A 19,730-nucleotide genomic window follows, 5' to 3' on the forward strand; every position below is an offset into this window, starting at 1 on the left:
ACCAAACTCTCGACTGGGCCCCATCCATCCACCATGGCCAGGCTTCTGAGTGGAGAACAGAGGTTTCAGGCCCTCACAGCTGTCCCCCCAGAAGTTACCCTGATGCCCTGCTCCTGGGCTGGTGTCGAAGAGCAGAGATGCCGCTGCGCCCCCCAGTCCTCCTGCAAAAGCACCAGTCACCCCCACCTGCCCCGTAAAGCCATTCCCTCCAGGTTTCCAGAGAGCTGGCTCGCGGGCCTGGGGTCCCTGAGAGGCTGGCCAACATCACCTGGCGCCTGTCCGCAGCCTAACGTTTCTCAGCACCTTTCCGGCATCCTCACGGTGCCCCCTGCAGCCAAGCTCTGTGAGCCCATTTGCAAGAGAGAAAAACTGAGGTGCAGAGAAGACACGGGACCCACTGGAATGACACAGCTGGCCAGAGGCCTAAAGGAAGCAGACATTGAGGCGCACGGGGAGCCAGGACTCAGGAATGCATCTTGTTGGGGCTCCCCACCGGGTCCCCAGCCTGTTCTTGCAGGTGGCACTTTGGTAAGTTCAAGCCTGACGAAGGCCAGCCGGGTTTGGTGAAGGGCCTGCTGGGGACCCGCCTGCACAGCCCACAGAACTTCTCAGCCCCCAGCCCCTCCCAGGCCATCGTCCAGCCCAGCTCAACACCTTCATCCCCCAATGGGACCAGGGTGGTCCCATCCACACGTGCGGCCGGTAGCGAGGACCTAGTCTTTGGAAGTTTTGTGAGGTTGTACCTATAAAAATAAAGACTTTTTCTTTACTTTTAAGATTGAACGAAATGTTCCATCCCATCGTCCAAACTTCCTCCCGACATCTGAACAGACGATGGCTTCTTCCTCCTTCTTCTCCTGTGATACTTATGGGTCAAAAGAAATTAAACATTAAAGAGAGTCCGTGACCCTTTCAAAGTGAAACTGGTGTGAGTATTTTCTTTGGCTAAACGATCATGCCGTCTCAAAGAGGATTAACATCTGTGCAATCGCCGCTTTTCTCTGGAACCTATTTGGAGTCTTCTCCGTCCTCACAGGGAAAGGGGACGACGAGGGTGCTCTGGAGGGGACGTTTCTCGAGGCCAAAGTGTGGTGGGTGGACAATGGGGTCCTTCTGACAAGTGAAGCAGGCAGGGAGCTCAGGCTGGAGGGGCCTGGGCTGCCCCTTCCCAGCAGGCACCTGGAGCAGGTCCCAAACACAGGTCCTATGTCAGCCCATCCTCTGGGCTGACCCTCCACCAATCTCGGAAGAGGCCTTTGGGGTGCTCCTCCCCAGGGACCCAGCCTGAGGTTCCCAGATGCCCTCCCAGTTCGGGGCTACGGCCCTCAGCGCAGGGAAGTCTTTGCACGATTCACACCTGACCCCAACTTGACTGGACCAAGTCAGCAGGGTCCCTGAGGCCGTCTGTGCACGCCTCCCGCCCGCCATGGACGCAGAGCCAGCTGGGCATGGCTCAGGATGGCCTCACATCTCCCCTTCCCCCACAGCCCACATCTGCCCCAGCTGGCCCCGCCCTTGCCGCCCCTGCACTAGTCCTGGGTCTGTGTCTGAAATTGCCTCAAGTGCCAAAATGGAAAGGCACAGAGAGCAGCGGGGGTCCTCCTGGGGCCTCGGGGAGGATTCTATGGCATCTGGACACGTACCCAGCACAACGACTGGGGCCCTGCAAATGTCACCCTCTTCTGGGGCACCGAGAGCCTCCACTGGAATGAGTCCTCCTCCCCCATGCCATCAGGTTGCCTCCCTGCACCCTATGGCTGTGGGGTGGGTCCTGCCCACCTAATCCTCCCTCCCCCGCTGTGAGCAATGGGAGGTGGGGGGACCCAGGGCCCAGCACTGTCCCTGCACACAGTAGGTGCTTCAGGGAGGTCCCTGCAAACACCTCCCTGTTCCCCCTAGACCCCACGTGAGGGAATGGAGCGGGGAGAGACCAGCGGAGCTCTGTTCTGTCTCAGACCCCCTCCCGGGCCAGCCTGACAGCCCAGATAAGCTGTTACGATTGGAATGTGACCTCCGGGGATGTCAGCCCCCAGCCCTGCAAATAAATCACCTCCAAGACAAATGCCCAGGCGCCTGCTGGACAGCAGACTGCAGGCGGCCCGTTCCCCCCAGTTTCTGTTGTTGCCTCCTGATCCCCCGCCTCGGGCCTACGCCACCCGCAGACCTGCCATGTGTGTGAGGTGACCGTGGAGTGACCGTCCTGGTGGGGCCTCGTGACCCCCGCTTCCTGGGCTGGCCTGTCCCTGCTAAGGGCCTGCTGATGAAAGGCTGGGGCCGGGGGCTCCTGCCAGGAACCTGCCCAGCCACAGGCCTCCGGGGGGAGGGGGGTGTGGCTCCTGCCAGAAACCTGCCCAGCCACAGAAAGCCTCCCGGGGGGCTCCTGCCTAGAAATGAAAGCAATCTCACCGAGGACCGGGAGACCTGAGGCCAGGACCAGCCCTCTCCACATTCTTGGGTTTTCATCGGCTTAGGCAGCCACCCACGTTCTCTACCCGCCTTTGTAACTGGACCCAGGGTCACCAAGAGTGACCCCGAGCCTGCCCTGGGTGGGCCCAGCCCCCCTCTGGGGAGAGGCTGAGGCGCCCCACCTGGAACCCCCTCCCCGGCAACCAGGAGGTAGCTGAGGGCCTCGGGGTGTCGGGCCCCCCTTCCTGCCATGTTAATCCTTTCAAGCAGCCTGCCCTGCGGGAGGGCAAAGGGACCCACCACAGAGTTGCAGCACAAACAGGGACGCCACCAAGACCCCCAGGGCCCAACCCCCACGCCTTGGACACACATTCCGGCCCCCGCACCGGCAGAGGAGGAGGAGCTAGGCAGCCAGGGGCGGACCGCGGGGGACCCGCAGCTGAGGGTCACATGGCAGCCGTGACCAACTCACAAAGGATGCTGAAGCAGCAGCAGAGACGGGTAAACGGACACAGCAGGACTGTGTCTGCACAGAACCCCAATTAGGCAGCCACTGACGTAACCACACAGAATGGCCTGCAGCCCAGGGAGCACCTGCTTCCCCGCCGCCTGCCCGGGGTCCTGCCTGGGTCACCTGCTCAAAAGCCACAACCCCATCTAGAGATGCTTCCTTTACGCGAAAATTGTTTCAGCCCAGCCGGCATAGCTCAGCAGTTGAGCATCAACCCAGGAACCAAGAGGTTCAATTCCCGGTCAGGGCACATGACCAGGTTGCCAGCTTGCCCTACGGGGGGGCTGTGCAAAATGTTTCTCTTTCATTGATGTATGTCTGTCTCTCTCTCTCTCTCTCTCTCTCTCTCTCTCCCTTCCTCTCTAAAAAATCAATTGAAAAAACATATTTTTAAAAAGTTATTTTAAACGTTAAAGAATTTATTTTATTATTATTTTTTAATCTTCACTTGAGGATATTTTTCCATTGATTTCTAGAGAGAGTGGAAGAGAGAGGGAAAGACAGAGAGAAACACATCAATTGGTTGCCTTCTACAGGTGCCCTGACCAGGGCCTGGGCTGGGGAGAAGCCTGCAACCAAGGGATGTGCCCTTGACCAGAATCGAACCCCGGCCCCTTTGACCTGCAGGCCTACGCTCTACCCACTGAGCCAAACCAGCTAGGGCAAAAGTTAAAGAATTTACAGTGGAGTATTACTCAGCCAGGAAAAAGGGTGAAGCATTGACAGGCTATAGTATGGAGGGACATGTGATGCCCAGTGACAGAAGCCAGACCCGGAAGGACACACAGTGTAGGATCCCATGTGGGCAAATCCACAGGCAGAAGCAGGTTAGTGGCTGCCAGGCGCTGGGGGAGGGCAGGGAGGGGCTGACTGATAACAGGCAGTGTTTTGGAGCTGAGAAAGTTCTGCAACTAGAGATAGGGATGGTTGGATAACGTTGTGAATGTCCTAAAGGTCACTGAATGGTTCACTTTAAGATGGCTAATGTTTTGCTGTGTGAATTTTACTCCAATGAAAAGGAACCCGATTGTTCCCCACCCAAGGAGAGGGAGCACTGTATGCACATGAAAACCGCCCCCTCATATCCTGGGGTCTCCTGACCTCCAGTCCCCAGCCCTGGCCACACCCAACCAGTCACCACCTGCACCCAGTGGGCTGAGGGTGGTCGCCCCCCGATGCAGCACATTGGAGGTGAACAGCCTCGCTCACCCACTCACTGCTCAAGCCCCGAGGGCACTGGGCCCCGATCCCATGCAGCACGACAAGGGGTGCTCACAGAGAGACAGGAAGGGCAGCAGGAGGGCCGCACAGGGGAGGGGACATGAGCACAGCCACCCTGCAGGCTTTGGAGAAGCTGCCGGGAAGCAGCTGGGAAGCAGCCTTCGCTGTGGAGGAGCTGGAGCCATTGGAGCCCCAGGGCTGTGAGTCACAGCTGCTGGGCTCCTCCTTAGTCAGAGCTGTTAGTCAGACCTGAGCTCATGGCCCAGGTGCCAGTCCAAATTCCTGAGCCCAAGCCCGCGGCCTCACCTTGCTCCGTCAGCCCCGAAGCAGCAGCAGCAGCAGGCCCAGCGCTCCCCGAGCTGACTGCCAAGTCAGAGCCAACCGTCTACTGAGCACAGAAATCAGAACCCGGAGCTGGTAGGACTCAGGGCGGCTGCCCGCGCTGGCTACTCAGGGCCCGTGGGACCCCCCTGCCCAGCACAGGAGCTGAGGCACCAAACCACAGGGCCAGCGGACCAGAACCAATTTCGTCCACACGTCCACAGCGGAGCCCAACCTCAGCGCAGAGGCCCACAGCCCTGGCGGCCGCCCAGAGCCTCCCACCGGGAGGACGGCGGTGCCCTGACACGCAGGCAGTGAGGTCAGGCTGATGGGCCAGGGGCAGGAGGGGGCCTGCCCAGGAGGAGGCGGCGTCCGACCCACACCCTCACCAAGCAGCATCCCCGCCAGCGCCTGCGGGTGGGAGGAGGGGGTGGGACGCCTCCTGGGGCTGCCAGTGAGTGGAGGGAGGCCCTGCCACTGGAAGCTCCTTCCACCACCGGGACCCTGAGTGAGTCTCAGCAACTCCTGAGGCCTGGGGTCTTCCCACGGCCCCAGCAGCCCTGGGCCCCCTAACACTGCAGGAGGACAGACACAGGCGGCTGTTGACAATCATTGGGGTGAAAACAAAGTCATTCTTCCGAAACACTGGGGCGGGGGCGTGTGTGTGTGTGTGTGTGTGTGTGTGTGTGTGTGTGTGTGTGATCTGGCCACTTAATGTTTGGTCAAGTCTGAGCGAACTACCTCAGCATCAACCTGGTGACTCACGGCCGGGGCCCCGCAGCAGGAACAGGGAGAAAGGGCTGCCCTGGGCTGACCCTACAGAGACAAGGACTCTGAGAATGAGGCTGACCCACTGTCATGAATGAAGTCAAGTGACCACACGCACCCTAGTCACCCAGGCTGGTCTGTGCACTTGGACTTGACCTCCTGCGGTCCTGTACCCACCTGGGAAACTCCCAGAGGGCGCAGCTCCCACATCTGTCTTTTCAAGTCACCTGACCACATTCTGGGAGGAAAAGGGGAGGTGACAAGCTCTCCAAGGTGCCTACACTAGGAGGCGTGACTAACCAAGTTTCCAGGACCTGGGTGACATCATTCTCAATCCCGAGCTTAGTGACGGGGTTTCCCAACTCGAGCTCCTACAGAGAAGCGAAGGCCGCAATGACAGCCAGTTGCAAGCAAGGACAGCTACAGCCTTTGGGCCCTCTAGGAACTGCCCCCAGGTGGAGGAGCTCCCCCACAGGACAGTGGCCTCCCAGGAAGGACAACGCTGGCTCTCACTTGGCCCGTGAGCATTCACTGCACCCTGATGTGTGTCTGCCCTTTCTGCCCCCACCTGGCCTCCAGCCTCATGACCATCACGACCAGCTGGTGACCAGTGTCCACCGGGCAGCTGTCGAGAGGGGCCAGGACAAATGGTGAAGGAGGTCTCTCTGCCTGGCTTCCCACACGCCCTTTGTATTCCTGCAGCTCCATAGCAACCACTTTCAGGACCCACCCAGGACCCTCGTGACCAGGAGGTGCAGGAACGCCTCTGCATCCCGCCTACCTGCCACTGACGCCGTGGCCTGTGCCCCTCAGACACTCAGAGCACAGAACTGAGGCCTAATTTGTGAGCTTTTCATAAAACCCTCATTCAAAAGTCCCTCCATCCATCCATTGGGAAGCATTTATTGAGCCCCTGCTGTATGCCTGGCACACCAGGTACCAGGAGGCTACAGGCCCTGCCTGCGAAGGCGGCCCCATCCTGGTGTGAGGACTCAGCCAGGGCAATGACGCCCAGGGCACCAGGCAGGCAGGGCAAAAGCCAGTAGCACCTGGAGCAGAGGGTGCAGGTGCCAGGTCCAGGGGGAAGGGTTTGCCAGACAGCATAACGGTTCAGGAAGCCAGTGCAATCTCAAGTCAGAGTTTCAAACAGTAGGGGGTCCCCTAGGGATATGCCCCCCAGTGCCCCTTGGACCACCACCCACAGTCTCTTTCCTAGGTGGCAGAGAGGCAGAAGGGGAGTTCGGGGAGGGGGCCGGGCGGGGTCTGCAGCCTCTTCCCTCTAGGTGGGACCAGTGACCAGCGAAGGAACCCCTGCCTGGGCTCCCAACTACAACAGCACCTCCAAGCACAGGCAGGTGAGGTCAAGAGCAGGGGTGGGGGGTGTCGTCTGGGATGAGGGAGTGATGGGGGGCTGAAGAGCATGGGAGGAAGCTGAGTTCAGGAGGGAGGGGAGCGTGCAGAGGGATAGAGGGGATGCACAGCGTGGCCTCCGAGCCAATTCCTGGGGTGCACGTTCCACTCCAGTTAAGCCTCAAGGTTGGCTTGTGTTAACTGTGTGTCCTGTGTGAGGGCATGTGTATGTCAGCGTGTGTGAGCATGGCGGTGTCTGTGAGTGTGTGTGAGCATGCTGGAATGGGGGTGGGGGGGGGCCACCACCCAACTGTGGGAACAAAGAGAGCAGTGGCCCCAAGCTGAAGGTCCGGGGCTCCTGCACATGTATTCGGTGCAAGTGCTTGGAGATCCCAAAGGTACAGTCATCCCGCGAGGACCCCGTGGAAAACACTTACTCATGCGGTATACTTGGTCTCCCCTAAAGCTGGTCCCTGGCCTTGGTGTCAAGATCTAAAGGCCCCCCTCCCCCCAGCTCCCCCACGGCCCCAATTCCTGGGAGCGCGCAGGATGCGGGTCTCCCTGTAAGGATGGCACCACCTTACATGCATGGCCGACCTTGAAATGACCTAAGTTCGTGTACCTGCTGGCCCCCATGTCTCATGCAGGCGGGAGGCAGAGAAGGGCCTGTGAAAGGAAGAAGCTTCCCCATCAGATGAAGAGCAGGACAAGCAAGGAGAGAAGACCCCACCTTCTTGTTCGCTAACTACCCATGATTCCATCTCTAAGGGCAGAGGGATGTGTCTGACAGGCAGGCAGAGCTGTAGCCCAAACCCCACAGGGTGGAGGGGCACCACCCCCTTACTTTCAGGAGGGAGGGGAGGCCATGTGCTCAGCCACATTCTGCACCCCCAACCTCAGGCCTCCCCCCGGGCTGTATGGGGGCACGTGACAGAGCCAGGACACAAGGGAGTATAAGGGGGACCTGACTGATGCCTCCCTAAAACAGTCCTGACAGAGGAGGCCCTGCAGACCCCCTGGAGCTGTCTGCCAGGCTAGAGAGAAATGGGGAGCCCTGTTACTAATGGACTCCCAGCTTCCACTCCCTGGAGCCTCCTTTCCTCCTCCCCCCACTTCCAATTGCTACAACCTCCGTGACCATCACTCCTACTGCTCCTCCCGGCGGGATGGCAGCTCTGCCTCCCAGGTCCCTCTGCAGGGAACCGTAAGTGCTCTGCACGGGGTTAAATTTCTGGCAAAAACTGCAAATGCTTCCGGGACACCGTCTGTCCAGCGGGAGCCCAGAGGGCGCTAAGCAGGGTACCCCGGGCAGCAACTAACCTAACACAGTAGGAACCAGTGTAGATGCCACTGGGGACCCTGTGGGAGCCCGTCTGGAGCAGCAAGGGCTGGCGTCTTCCACCTAGGGGGAGGGGGGGGCACTGCTAACTTGGGGGGCGGGGGGGTCAGGAGCTCAGATGGGCATTAGCCAAGTTCCCTTCCTGCCCTTCCCGGCAAAAGGCAGGCATGTGTGGCAGGGCTGATGGAACTGGGCCGGAGAGCAGGGCACTCAGCACACACAGCTTCCAGCAAACACCGGGGCTCCCCTCACTGCAAGGCCTCCTCAACCCCAGCCCGGCCCAGGGTCCCTTGGTGACCAGCCTGAGAGCAGTAGGCCTTTTCCACGCAGCCTTCCCTGCCCACACCCCACTGCTGGCCCCAGAAGGTTCCGGAGAGCAGGAGTGGGGCCCCCACTCTCACAGGGCCTGGGGAATGCCAGCCCCCCGCCAGCCATAATCCTGTTGCCAGGAGACAGGCCCAGGAAGAAACGGAATCGCGCTGGGTTAGTGTCTAGACAGCGCGACCTTTCCCCTCCTTCTCTAGATATAATTGGGACCCAAATCGTCAGGCATCGTGAGCTGATAGCACGAATAAAGGAGGAGGTTGTTTGCGGTGCCTCATGGGGACATTCCTGCAGAGAGAGGGCCGTCCACTACCTGCTCTGGGGGTGCGTGAGAGCCAGCCCAGGCCGGGCACAAAGGGGCTTTCATCCCAGGGGACGACCGTCTTCAATTGGCGATTGGCGATGAAAGAGCTCCCAGATCCTGGCTTCCCAGCGCCCCTCACACCCGCGGGGAGGCGCCCATTAACTCTGTGCTGCCCACGCTCCCTGCAGGCTGGGGGGCCAGGGCATATCAGCCAGGAGAGGGGCCTGCCAGGTGCTCCGGGTCCACCAGTGGCTCCCTCCATCACCTCCTGCCCAGGGGCCCGTGGGGGACTCTAGCGGACCCCGGGGGTCCTGTCCCCACCTGTGGCCGAGCCCAGGGCTGTGCTATTTGTGTCCAATTTCACTTTTCTCCAGAAGCTGATCTTTCATTTTTCTTTCCACCCATCTAAGCATCTAAACAACTTCTCAGCCCCCCAGCGGAGTATCTGAAATCTGGAGTTGTGAGCTGGGTTTGGGGGGTGACCCTGGGGGAGGCAGAGGGGCCCTGTGTCCTGTATTGTTTGTGGTTCGAATACTGTGTGCTTTCCTGTTTGACAAGCATCATTTCACAAAATAAAATTAAAAATCACGAAAATTGCACAACAGAACCTGGGGGACCAGCCCCCTTCCCTCAGCACGGGGTTTAGCAAAGGCTCTGAGGGGTCGGCGCACCTGTCCTGGGGACCAGCCTCCCCGACCTCCACTGTGCAGTCTCTCCCGCGTGCTACGGGGCCAGCACGGTGATGGGGTTGTGAGGTGTCCTCCACCCAGAGCCGCCTCCTCTCTGGTTCCAGTTCTGGTGACGATGGTGCCGGTGGCACAGGGTGCGACTGTCCTTAGAGGGTGGGGTGGGCTGCAGCCCCGCCGTCCAGCTCCTCTGCTCACTAGTGGGATTTACTGGTAACAGCCCAAGTCATCAGTACTTAAACCTGCTGGCTGGGCCCTTCGGCAGCCAGGGTGACCAGACTACAAAGGGGAGGGCCCAGAACCGCCAGGCCTGTCCTCCACTGCACAGCCCTGGATTTCCGGTTCCAAGCAGAGAAACGCCACCCCGTGCCTCCCCCACCCCAAGACCCTGAGGCGGAGCTTCACACCTGCCCTCCCCAAGTCCCCTCAGGCCCAGAAGGCCTATTTCACAAAGGACCCCCAGGTTCCCCATGGCCCCAGTCCTCTGGCCAGGAAATACCTGTCCTACTGGGCCAGCCCTGGTGCTGCTGACCCAAGACGGGCCCAGGAAGCGGGTAGGAATGACGGCTACCTGTACCCAGAAAGCCCCTGGGCAGCTGCCAGCTGCCAGCTCCCAAGCCCCCTACCCCCTCCCCTCTCCCCCTCCGCTGCCGCAGCCCCTGCACTGGGCTGCCCTCCTGGCCCACAGACCACGCTGAGCTCTTGCCCCCTCGCTGGGATGTCCCTGCTTCTGCTAAACGCAGGAGCTCAGAAAAGGTCCCCGCACCAAAAACAGGTTAAAAATGTCCACTCCGTGGAGGCAAAGTCTCGGGAGCACAGCCTCCTGCATGTGGCCAGCTCGGCCATTTTCCTGAGGAAGCCGGCCTGGCACCCCGTTGCCACGCACCATCCAGACAACAGCAGGTCGTCGCAGCATCCGATGCCGAGGGCTCAGGGCACCCTCCCCTCGTGCCCCGCACACCCGGTCAGCTTTGCTTCATAAACTCTTTCTGGGGCCTTGGCCATTTGGTACTTTCTGGGAACCTGCTTTTGTAGCATTTGTCTAATGCTCCAAAAATGGAAGGGCGGGTCACTGTCTGACCTTGTGGAGGGTAACACTCCAGGCCGCCCTGCGAAGGCCCGCAGGCCCCGAGTCCCAGGACAGCGCCCCCACCAGGGGCCTCATTAACAGTCAGCACTGCACCCGGCAGGGCCCCCTCCAGCCATTCTCCCACGTGCCAGTGCCACCTCCACTGACTGGGCCCCACTCTCACCACCTCCCTCCCTGGCCCAAGCCTCCCACCCCTCCAAGCTCGCTGTGGCCCCACGCTTGGGGTGACAGAAAGCTGTTTAGCTGAAATAGTTATTATTTTAGAAGAAGCCTCTCCCAGCTCCACTGATGGGCTGGCTTTACTGGACACCTGCCTGCCGGGAACCAGAGCCCCTTCAACCCCATCCTAGGAGAGTTCCGGGGAACCTGTCTTTTTTGTGTTTGTTGTTAATCCTCACCTGAGGACATTTTTTTCCAAAGCTTTTCAGAGAGAATGAAGGGGGGGGGGGGGCGAGGGAGAGAGAGAGGGAGAGAGAGGGAGAGGGAGGGAGAGAGAGGGAGGGGGGGGAGAGAGAGAGAGAGAGAGAGAGAGAGAGAAGGGAACATCGATGTGAGTGAGAAACATAGATTGGTTGTCTTCACACACACCCTGATCAGGGGTCGGGGGGGTGAACCTGCAACCCTTGACCAGGGATCAAACCCTCATGCCTTCAGTGCACAATCTGGTGCTCTAACCACTGAGCAGCACCAGCCAGGGCAAACCTGCCCTTTTAAAACCCTGAGAATCCACTTGAGGGGAGAAAGGTGTCTGAGCCAGGGGCCCCTGGGGATGGAGCCTGGGGGCCGTGGAGTAGAGGCAGCAGTTTGGGCACCCAGGGATAGGTGGAGAGGACCCCACAGGTAGGGATTAATGACACCCTTCCTTCTTTCTGGTTGGAAGTCGATGGGGCAGGTGGCAGGAAGCTGCAGGCTGTCCTCTGAGCCGTCCCTGACACCACATCAGGCTCCGTCCAGACTCACAAACCGCAGACCAGGGCCAAGCCTGTTGGCCGGGCGGCTCCCCGCCCAATCGGAGAGAACAAGAAGCCTGCCCTCTCAGGTGTCTCCTGACAGCCTCGTGGAATCTCAACCGGAGGTTTTATTTTTAAAAACACAGCAGCCCAGTAACCAGACCCAACAAGCAGAGGCAGGAGTCTGCTCCCCGGATCCCCGCAGCGTGTGGGACGGGCGTGGCCATGCGCCAGCGTGGCCGAGGACACCTGGAGGACTCGGTGATGGGAGCTGGCGGGCTCCGTCCAATATACGGCAGTCCCAGCGGGCACAGCCCACAGCCACGCGCCGGCCACGTGAACCCCTTTCCAGCTCACAGTGCACACAGGCCCCGCCCTGATGGCTGGGTGAGAGCCTGCCCCATCGTGTGTCCTCAGAGCCCAGTGAGGGGTGGTCAGGATGCACCCCAGGAAGCCACATCCCAGAAAGCCAACGTGCGGTGTGAGCTCCCTGCTGTTAAGCCTGGGAGGAACCCCCATCCTGTCCTCCCCATTCACAGAGCAGAGACAGCGTTTTGGGCTCAGTCCCCAGGACGGGGTGTGCAGCAGGCAGCCAACTGATGTTCCTCTCTCATCGACGTTTCTATCTCTCCCTCTCCCTTCCTCTCTCTTTAAAATCAATAAAAACACATTAAAAAAATAAAAAGGTCACAGCTGACATGTAGTGTGTGCCCCGCAACCACATGCACTGCTCACCAGCCTTGCACACCTTCGCTCACGGAATCCTCACCACCCCTCGTCATCCCTGCAATACAACGCACCCACTGTGGTCCGAGCCGTGCTCATCACCTGTGTGTCCCCTCCAAAGAGACAGGCCATAAAAATTAAAGAGAAATAAAGAAAACACACTCCATGCTTTAGGAAGTACCCCATCCCCTGTGGAAGGCTGCTCACAAACTCGAAAAATCTGCCAAATCTACCACCGCAGAGATGACACCATGAGCCGACGGAAATCCTCGAGGAAAGACCCAGAGCGTACGTTGGGGCCAGGGAGAACCTCCATGACCAGTGGACACATTAGAGCAGTGACGGCAAACCTTTTGAGCTCGGCGTGTCAGCGTTTTGAAAAACCCTAACTTAACTCTGGCACCGTGTCACATACAGAAATTTTTTGATATTTGCAACCATAGTAAAACAAAGACTTATATTTTTGATATTTATTTTATATATTTAAATGCCATTTAACAAAGAAAAATCAACCAAAAAATTGAGTTCGCGTGTCACCTCTGACACGCGTGTCATAGGTTCGCCATCACTGCATTAGAACATCACCCTCACTAATGGGTGAAAATACAGAATAAAACACTTTAAATTGTGTTTTTCACCTGTCAAATCAGCAAGCTGCTCAGTGCTAGTGCCCAGATCAGGGAAAGCCAGTGTGAATTAACATGCTCAGTTGGAGGGGTGTCCCCTGAGGTCCCCGTCCACAGCCCCCCACGCTCAGCCCCAACGCTGGCCGTGCGGGCTCCCGGGGTTAGGAGCATGAGGACTCAAAGTACTCAGGGAAACCCAGACCCCACCGTGGACGCACTTTGCCCATCTGCACCGCCTTCCTCATCCTTCGCTCATCACAGGGCCACCACGGGGAAACTCTGTGGTCTCCTTCCTGTTCTTTGGGGCGGGCAGGGCACCTTGCAATCATGCACACAGGCAACAGGTCAATGGCCAGAGAGACAAAGAGGTTACATGACTGGACTCACCCTGTGGGAGCCAACAGGGAAACCAGCCAGGCCTCACCCTCATGTCCCAGCCCTGGACCAGCCAGGAGCCGACGGTAAGGCCTTCCAGGAATGCTGGCCTGACACCTGCCTGCTTCAGCCCTAGCTTGGAAGAGGTCACAGGCATTGCCTCCATGGGGTCAACAGGACAAAGGGACCTCAGAGAAGATAGTCTCAGATGGTCTCCCTCCTCTGCCAAGCCCACCTGCACCAGGCCCACTGGGGGGCTGGGTGTCTGCTGGCCGGCCGGCCCGTCGAGGGTCCTGGGGTGTCATGTCCTATCTTCTCATTACCCGCCTCCCCTCCCAGCACAGGGCGGGGCCACTCTTGCCCTCACAGGGTCAAAGCAGCAGCATCCACATGAACCACCTGATTTCTCCCAACGTGCAGTCAGTCCCCTGGTGTCTAAATGTTCACATGGAGAAAGCTCTCCCTTCACCCGCGGCCAAGAGGCGTATGGATCCGGGGCCTGGCAGAGGCCATCCAGTCTCCAGCCCCTGAGCCGCTGAACCAGCTGCACTTCTCCAGCTGCATGCTCCCAGGAGCTCACTTTTAAAAGAATATATATTTTTATTGATTTCAGAAAGGAAGGGAGAAGGAGAGACAGGGAGAGATATAAACATCAATGATGAGAGAAAATCATTGACCGGCTGCCTCCTGCACGCCCCCTCCTGGGAATCGAGCCCACAACCGTTGGCGGGAATCGAACCTGGGACCCTGGAGTCCGCAGGTCGACACTCTAGCGGCTAGCCTAGCCACTCAGCCAAACCGGCAAGGGCGCTCATTTCAGATGGCGGGCACCGTGATACGGTTAACGGATACTGAGATGCGCCCTCCCAGCACTGCTCTCACACCAGCTCCGGTCGCTGCAAAATAGAGGGGCACCTCTCGCAGTCAGAGAACAGCCATGCTAGCAGGTCCTCTGCAGACAGGAGACTCAGCTGCCCATGCCTGACACAGTCTCAAAGGTTCCTGAATCTACTCACAGGAACAGTGCAAAATGTAAAAGTGAGTGCTTCACACCAAAAGAAATGAAACACTGAAAGAATAAACATTTAAATAAATCGCAGACGTTCAGTCCAGGCTCTACCAAAAGCAGTCAACCAACCCATCAATAGCACAGGTGTCTGCAGCTCAGACCCCGGCCCTGCCACTGCAATCCATCACTGAGCGTGTTCGTCACACAGGCCCAGCCACTACCTCTCCAGCCTGGGCCCCAGCCTTTGGCTCTGGTCTGATGTCCCTTCCCAGGAAACACCCTTAAGGGTCAACCCTGACCCACAGCCAGCGTCTGGGCCCACTGGACCTAACACTGGCTCATGCCCCCCACCAAGCCTCCTGGTCTTCCCAACACCAGGAGTGGCCAGAGCCCCACCAGTCACTCCAGCCCAGCCCTGGGGGCCCCTGCCCTATCCAGCCTCATCACAGAGCAGCCCAGGAGTGACCCCGCCGGCCAGCGTGGAATTCCAGAAAGATGAGCGGGCCTGCACACAGGCTCTCCTTTCTGGGCTCTCGCTGAGGCCAGCCAGGAAGGCCATGCTTGGGCCTGCCTGTGCCGGGGGAGCCGGAGGCAGGACACGCTCCTGCAGGCGCGGCGGGTGGGGCAGACACACTGCCCTGCAGCCTCCAAACTGAATCTGACTCAGCGCATCCATGATCAAAGGCTCCTTCTGACAGTCGTTCTGCAGCGACCCAGGCCGCCGATCTAAAGTATTAGGGACGCCACCGGCCGGCCAGCATCCCTCTTCCACCCTCACCAGCACTGGGCAGCGCTGGGGAGGACAGAAAAGCCCCCTCCCACTGGGGGCTTCCTGTCGCTTTGAGACATACCACATGGTGTAGGGAGACACAACGTGTGGTATAAAATACAATGCACAGTTATTATACACGCTGTGTGGCTTTACAAAGTGACGACCTGCTACTCACGGGGGCGGGTGGCGGGTGGGGCGGTCGGGGGGGGGGTGTAGCCCCAGATAGCCCTGGAGCAGGGTCAGGCACAGGCTGCCCCTCGGATGCCTCAGGAGGATCTGGACCTGCGCTGAAATGCTGGCTCCTTCCTGAACTGAAGGAGGGCGGGAAGGGGCCCGGACCCTGTGGTATCTGGCAGAGGGCTGGTCCCAGACCTAAACCATCAGTGACGGCGGGCCTAGGGTCCAGAGAACCATGTGACCTGGCCAGCAGCTTCTGAGGCGAGAGCATGGGTATTGCTCCCATCTGCTCTCATTGTCTTTCTGGGTCACTGTTGTCAAATGTATAAAAATTAATAACGTTATAAGCACGCCAAACATGTATTCTAGTTTTTTCAGTATTTTATCCCCCCCCCTCCCCACAAACTGCATCAAATTTCAAGGAGTTTCACGTGTCAGGTCCTGTGATGCCCACTTTCAACCAGGAAGGTGCCTGAAGCATTGTACAGCTGCTGCTTAGCCAGCCGTGTTCTAGTGGGAGGGGCTGCCGTCTGGGCAGCATCTGGTTCCCCCAGCGAACAGCTAACCCGGAGCCTCCGCAGAGAGGAGCAGGTCACGTCCGCAGGTGGGCCCTGCGGGAGGGGTCACTGCAGGCAGGCCTGGCCTGGGCGCTGCTCATCGGTCAGGGCTGCCACGGGGCCAGCGTGCTCCAGCCACACTCTCATCTGACCCCTGAGCTGCCATCCTGGATGCCACCCTTCAGCTGACTGCCCCTTCCCATTAGCCCTGATGCCATGAGGGTGAGGAGGCTCGCTACACCCTGAATCAGAAGACTGGGCTTTGCCCTATCTCCTTCACTGCCTCATGGAAAAGGTATCAGGGTGGACTAGGGCCTCTGCCCCACGCTCCAATGCCAAGACTTGCCCAGTGTCCTGACCTCAGCAGCATGGAGAGCCTGACAGAGTGCCCTTTGGAGCTGGGTGGGCAGCGCCATCCTGAGAAGCAGCTGGGCCACCCAACTCTGGACGGACAGCTGAGTCGTGGGCATCACGGGGACTCCTCTCCCTGTGCTGCACATGGCTGCAGCCAGGAGCTGTTCTGGGGCAGTGCCATTGCCCACACAGGGCCCCTCCACCTCTCCCAGGGGCCCAGAGAACCAAGCCTTTCAACAGTCTGGATAAAGAGCGAACCAGACACTTTGGTGGAGAGAAATTAAGTATATGTGTGTGCATGTGTGCATCTACCCTTGTGTGTGTGCACAGGTGTGTGTGTGCGTGCACTTCTATGTACATGTGTGCACATGTGTGCATGCACATTCGTGTGTGTGCACATGTGTATTTTTTAAGGTGAAGCGAAGGCGGGTGGGGCAGGGCTCTCCCAGAGTCCCACGTGCACTCTGTTTGGAGTCAGTTTCTAGATGGAGTCGGCTTTGCTCCTTCTAGGTTTCCTTGCTCAGGACTTTCCTCCCTCTCCTTCTTTTAAAGGAAAACAGGAGAACCTTGAAAAACAAGTTTTGCTGAAATTCAAAACTGTCTTAGAGGTCCCACACCTGAACCCTGAAGACTCCCCGGCGGGTGAGCTCCGGTGACAGCTCTACCTAGAAACACGCCAGCCTGGGACTAAGCCTCTTTCCCATCAGCCTCGGTGACGATGACAGACGCCACCACCACCGGCCATAGGATCTTGGCTCTGTCTTACAAGCCCAATCCGGCAGCTCCCCCAAATAATGGGGGGTGGGGGAGCTGGCAGAGCCTGATGCTGAGGTCACATGTGGGAGAGACCAGGCTGGATGCTGCCCTCTGCCTCAGCCTTGACTCTGATTCACAAGCACCTCTCGGGGGCCAAGGCCATTTTGGTACCGGTGAGTCCACACACTTCCACCTGCAAGGTGGGGGGGGGGGGGGGGGGGGGGGAGGCAACACTGAACCTCCAGAGTCATCAGCACTGCTCAGCCCCTGCTTCTGCCAGGCTTCCGGTCGTGGGGGAAATGCACAAAATGCCACTCCAGAGCATCAGAATCACGGGAACCAATCCCTGCACAGCAAGACTTTTTTTTTTTTTTTTTTTTGTCATGTGCAAGACAGAGACATGGATAAGTGCATCATTTTTGGTCAGGAAAAAAATGTGCAAATCTGAAAACTGGGCCTAGAATGATTTTTAAGGGTTTCTAGAACAAATGGAGCCCCTGCTAGGTCAGGATTTCATACATTAGTTCTTTGGTAACACCTGCAGGGGGCAATTATCATGCCAATTCCCGGGGGCTCAGTCCCAGCTGGGTATGGATCCTGTGTCCTCCCTGACAGGAGGGGCGGGCGGGGGTAGGGGTGGAGGTTGGGGAGGTGGGTGGGGGGATGGGCAGCCCCCAGCCCCCTGCTGAGCCTGCTTCCTGCTTTAACCTCCAGGTTCAGAAAGAGCCACGTCCCACAGCCTTCCTTCCTCCCTTCTGCAATAAATCCCACTGCAGTCCTGGTGGTGCGACAGGAGGTAAAACACACCATTCTCGAACCTCCAGCGTCTTTACTTTTCTCCCTGTTACCTGACTATAAATGAGGGTTTAGGCTTGCAAATTCCTGCTCCAGCAGCAGGAGTCTGGGCCTGGGGCTGTCCTTGTCCTTGGGAAGCTGACCGGGAGGCCCCTGAAGCCACGACTATCACCCCCCAAGTGCCCTGAGGGTCAGGAGGAACTCAATCATGAAAGGTCAAACGTCCCCCAATTCCCTCCTGGAGTGAATAAGAAATCCTCTGCTACCCACGAGCAGGTGCTTTTGGAAGATGTTTACAACCTACTGTTTGGAAAGGTCTGCCCGGCTATTTACCCTAAACCGGTTGGAAACAATTTAACAAATTACATTATTTTTCTCTCCCCAGAACGACTTCCCTCCAGAGGTCCCTCCTCCCTCAGAAGCTGTGGCAAGCAGGTGTGTTGCTTCCGCGGTGACCAGTTACGCGGTTCTCAACCTGTGGGTCGCGACGACCCTTTCACAGGGATCGCCTAAGACCATCCTGCATATCAGATATTTACATGACGATTCATAACAGTAGCAACATCACAGTGATGAAATAGCAACGCGAATAATTTTATGGTTGGGTCACAACATGAGGAACGGTATTTAAAGGGCCAGAAGGTTGAGAACCACTGAGTTACAGTCTCCTGTTTTCAATGGAGCCAGGAGGAGAGGGCTGACGAACGTCTGCGCACAGCATCCTAGTCGACCCTCGGCAAAACCCGGGTCCCTGGGGCGGGGGCTGTCCCGCGGTCGGGCATCCCTCCACTCCCGCAACACCGCCTCCTCCCCGGCCACTGTTGGGCGTGTCAAGAAGAGGGCCTGGCAGCCGCGTGGTCAGGAACCGGGTCCCCGAAGCCAGTGGCAGAGGGAGCTCAGCGCGCCTGGAACGGCGCCCTCGGCACGGTTTGCGGCGCACGCGGGAAAGGCGGCGAGCGCAGCCGAACAACGGACTTCAGCGCATTGTTCCCGGAGGCTCGGCGGCATCAAAGGGGACCGCTCGCAACCCGACACCGCGGCAACGGCGGGACCCAAGCCTGCGGCCCCTGCGAGCACAAAGGCTGGTCCTGGGGAACCCGAGCAGTTTTTGCTTCAACAGGTTGGAAACCAAGTGGTTTCACTCCAAACCGCACTGTCTTCCCCGGAGACCTGCCAGCCCCCGGCGCGGTCACCCCCGGAGCCCAGAGGCGCAACCCACTGAGGCCGCTCTGGAGCTGGGAGGGACGAGGCCAGTGACCAGGGCGGTGGATGCGCGGGCGCCTCCAGAGCCCCCGCGAGTGTAACAGCTGCCCCCGCGACCACAGCCCCGGCCCCTCGGTGGCCCTCGGCCGGCAGAACCGCCCGCCGAGTGCACCAACTTCCCCGCGGAGTGGCCGAAGTTTGGTCACCAAGTTTGCTTCCGAAGGACTCGCGGCGTGGAGGGCCCGCGCCACCCCAGCCCGCTCCCTGGGTCCTGCGGTGGCGGGGGCAGCGCGAACCCCTGCAGCCGAAGAATGAATGGCCAGCGCGGGACACGCGGGACACAGAGCCGCGGCCCCACCCCGCTCCTCCGCCCGCCGCCCGCTGGCCACCCGTGCGCGTGGGCAGCGCGGGGGCCGCCTCCTGGGACCAAATCCGGGATGGGCTGGAGGTGAGGGGGCCGGCACCGCCGAAGACCCGCACACAGCGCTGGGGTGCGGGCGGCCTGCAGACCCCGCAGTTCTTACCTGGCTCCGCCGAGGCCGCGCGAACCCGGAGCAGCAGGGCCAGCAGTGGGAGCACGTCCCGGAGGCATCGCCGTAGCGGCCACGGACCGGGCCACCTGCGGGCGACATGCCGCAGGTTAGTTCTCCGCACGCGTCCCCCGCCCGCCCGCCGTGCGACCCCGCTGCCCCCGCCCGCCTCGCGGCCCCGCGCTCCGCACCTCGGCGCCATGCTCTGCGGGCCGGACGGTCTGCTCAGCGGCTCCTGCACCCTCCGCGGCGGTGCGCCCGCTCGGCCCTCACGCTCCGGCCGCCACCGGGACGGGCAGGGGGCGGGGCGGGGCGGGGCGGGGCGCGAGGCGGGGACGGGCAGGGGGCGGGGCGGGGAGGCCGGGAAGCCGGGCCCGGACTTCGGGCTGAACCAGGAGGTGGGCTGGGTTGAGCTGGGGCTGGGGCACGGTTGGCCAAATCCCGGGCTTCGAGGGGTGACCGGCCGCTCCCTCGGGTCCTAGCACCGCGCGCAGTGGCGCTCTCCGGGGGCTTTCTCCCCACCTCCCAGCCCCAGCGAGCGCGGTCCGCCCGCGCCCCCGCCCCCGGAGAGCGCCAGCCC

General features: G+C 59.7%; 1 protein-coding gene across 1 annotated transcript in view; it reads right to left on the reverse strand.

Moving 5' to 3' along the window:
* COL18A1 (collagen type XVIII alpha 1 chain) overlaps positions 1–19,448 on the reverse strand; it is an 80,544-nt gene extending 61,096 nt beyond the window's left edge. Inside the window, exons 1-2 of the mRNA XM_036349544.1 lie at positions 19,342–19,448; positions 19,145–19,239 (exon numbers count right to left, since the gene is read on the reverse strand). Of these exons, the coding sequence (XP_036205437.1) occupies positions 19,145–19,239; positions 19,342–19,352 (106 nt within the window). The 5' untranslated portion in view covers positions 19,353–19,448. The remainder of the gene's footprint in view (positions 1–19,144; positions 19,240–19,341) is intronic.
* Between the last annotated feature and the right edge of the window lie 282 nt (positions 19,449–19,730).

The sequence above is a fragment of the Myotis myotis genome, unplaced genomic scaffold (assembly GCF_014108235.1).
Source record: "Myotis myotis isolate mMyoMyo1 unplaced genomic scaffold, mMyoMyo1.p scaffold_m19_p_2, whole genome shotgun sequence".
Taxonomy (NCBI): domain Eukaryota; kingdom Metazoa; phylum Chordata; class Mammalia; order Chiroptera; family Vespertilionidae; genus Myotis; species Myotis myotis.